Genomic DNA, 2,174 nt, shown 5'->3' with positions numbered 1-2,174 from the left:
CGCCTCCTCCAGTAGTTAGAGCACAGGCCCAGATAATAGGATTAATTTTTTTTAGATGTGTAATCTTAGACACACTGCACAACTGCTGTGTTCTCTATGTAAATTATCTTCTGTAAAATATAACATTGAAAGCTGCATTATATATATTGTGTAAATATGTAAACATAAAGTCGGATTATGAGAGCTAAATGCTAAGGTACAATCACATAATATAAAATTATATTTTCCTGAATGATGGAATTACTACCAATCTCCCCCAGGTCACTTTATCTGCAGTGAGCCCGGCCTCTCCTCAGATGTCCCACCCCAGAGCTTGCTATATAGTGGGGGACATGCAAATAGGGCCCTCCCTCTGCTGATGAAAACCAGCCCAGCCCTGACCCTGCAGCTCTGGGAGAGGAGCCCAGCCCTGGAAGTCCACAGTGTTCCATTCAGTGATCAGCACTGAACACAGAGGACTCACCATGGAGTCTGGGCTGAGCTGGGTTTTCCTTGTTGCTATTTTACAAGGTGATTCATGGAGAACTAGAGAGATTGAGTGGGAGTGAACATGAGTGAGAGAAACAGTGGATTTGTGTGGCAGTTTCTGACCAGGGTGTCTCTGTGTTTGCAGGTGTCCAGGGTGAGGTGCAGCTGGTGGAGTCTGGAGGAGGCTTGGTCCAGCCTGGGGGGTTCCTGAGACTCTCCTGTGCAGCCTCTGGATTCACCTTCAGTAGCTATGACATGAGCTGGGTCCGCCAGGCTCCAGGGAAGGGGCTGGAGTGGGTCGCATACGTTAGTAATGGTGGTAGCACATACTACGCAAACTCCGTGAAGGGCCGATTCACCATCTCCAGAGACAACTCAAAGAACACGCTCTCCCTGCAAATGAACAGCCTGAGAGCCGAGGACACGGCCGTGTATTACTGTGCGAAAGACACAGTGAGGGGAAGTCAGTGTGAGCCCAGACACAAACCTCCCTGCAGGAACGCGGGGGGAAATCAGCGTCAGGGGGCGCTCGGGACCCACTGATCAGAGTCAACCCAGAGGCAGGTGCAGACGGAGGCTGATTTCCTGTCAGGATATGGGGCTTCCTCTACTTCTCACAGTTTCCCCCGGGAACCTCTCTAAGTTTAGGATTCTGTGCCTAACAATGTCTTCTCTAAGTATTTGAAAGAGATTATTTTAATATGAGGAGCTATTCTCACCGGCACAAAATGCAGATTGGTGCTTACAGGGATGCAAAGTCCTCAAACATGGTCACCACGATCAGAATCCTGAGTAAGCTCAGGGTTTCCTGATGAGTCTTCTCCAATCAGACCCAGGACAGGGACCTCAGTGAGCCTTCATGACTAGAACAGTCTTTACGGATCCTGGTCACAGAAAATAGAGAGGCTGGGCCAGGGTCAGTGTCATGTAGAACCTCACAGGTTTCACGTCTGGCCTTTCTCCTGACACTGAAGTATGCAAATCAGATCAACACTGATCTGGTGCTTCTTTTGTTCCTAATTCATTTACTTTCTTTTCTAGTTGTTGTTCTCATTTTTCCATTTGCTTTTCCTGCTTTCTGGAAAAGGAAGATATTTTCCCTGTGGTCAAAATTCCAGGCCTCAAGCCCCTTCCTGGAGCTCAGGTGGGTCTCAGGCTGTGGCTGCCGCAGTCACGCGGGAGAGGCTGGTGGGACTTTCTTCACTCCTCCTCACTCAGGACCCTCCACTGTGTTGCATGGAGACTCATCTGGAAATGTAAGTTGCCAGTGGGGACTGAAGGGGACAAGCTTGTTTGGTTAACGTGGGATACGGGTGTGTTTCTAATCCTGTTCTGAAAAATCTTCACACAGTAACTTTCTTCACTAGTGGTGTAAGGAAGAGGGTGTGAAAGTTGTCAGAATCAAAATAGAACAACTTGAGTTATAATCTTTACAGGTGAAGCTGGAGAAGGTCATGAATGGAGGGTTCTCATGAACATATCCCTGATAACAAGAACTACCATAAAAATACTCTGCACAACTGGGCGCAGTGGCTTATGCCTGTAATCCCAGCACTTTGGGAGGCCAAGGTGGGCAGATCACCTGAGGTCAGGAGTTGAAGACCAGTCTGCCCAAGATGGTGAAACCCCATCTCTACTAAAAAATACAAAAAAAAAAATTAGCCTGGAGTGGTGGCAAATGCCTGTAGTCCCAGCTACATGGGAGG

General features: G+C 48.1%; 1 gene segment (V, D, J or C); it reads left to right on the top strand.

Moving 5' to 3' along the window:
- The first annotated feature begins 244 nt into the window (after positions 1 to 244).
- Positions 245 to 1,011, top strand: LOC112617748. The segment is given in 2 exon segments: positions 245 to 510; positions 614 to 1,011. Coding segments are annotated over 2 exon segments (444 nt in total).
- Positions 1,012 to 2,174: the final 1,163 nt, after the last annotated feature.

Source organism: Theropithecus gelada, unplaced genomic scaffold (assembly GCF_003255815.1).
Source record: "Theropithecus gelada isolate Dixy unplaced genomic scaffold, Tgel_1.0 HiC_scaffold_391, whole genome shotgun sequence".
NCBI classification, from domain to species: domain Eukaryota; kingdom Metazoa; phylum Chordata; class Mammalia; order Primates; family Cercopithecidae; genus Theropithecus; species Theropithecus gelada.
Note: the sequence above shows the minus strand (reverse complement) of the source record. Positions and strands in the feature narration are given on the sequence as shown.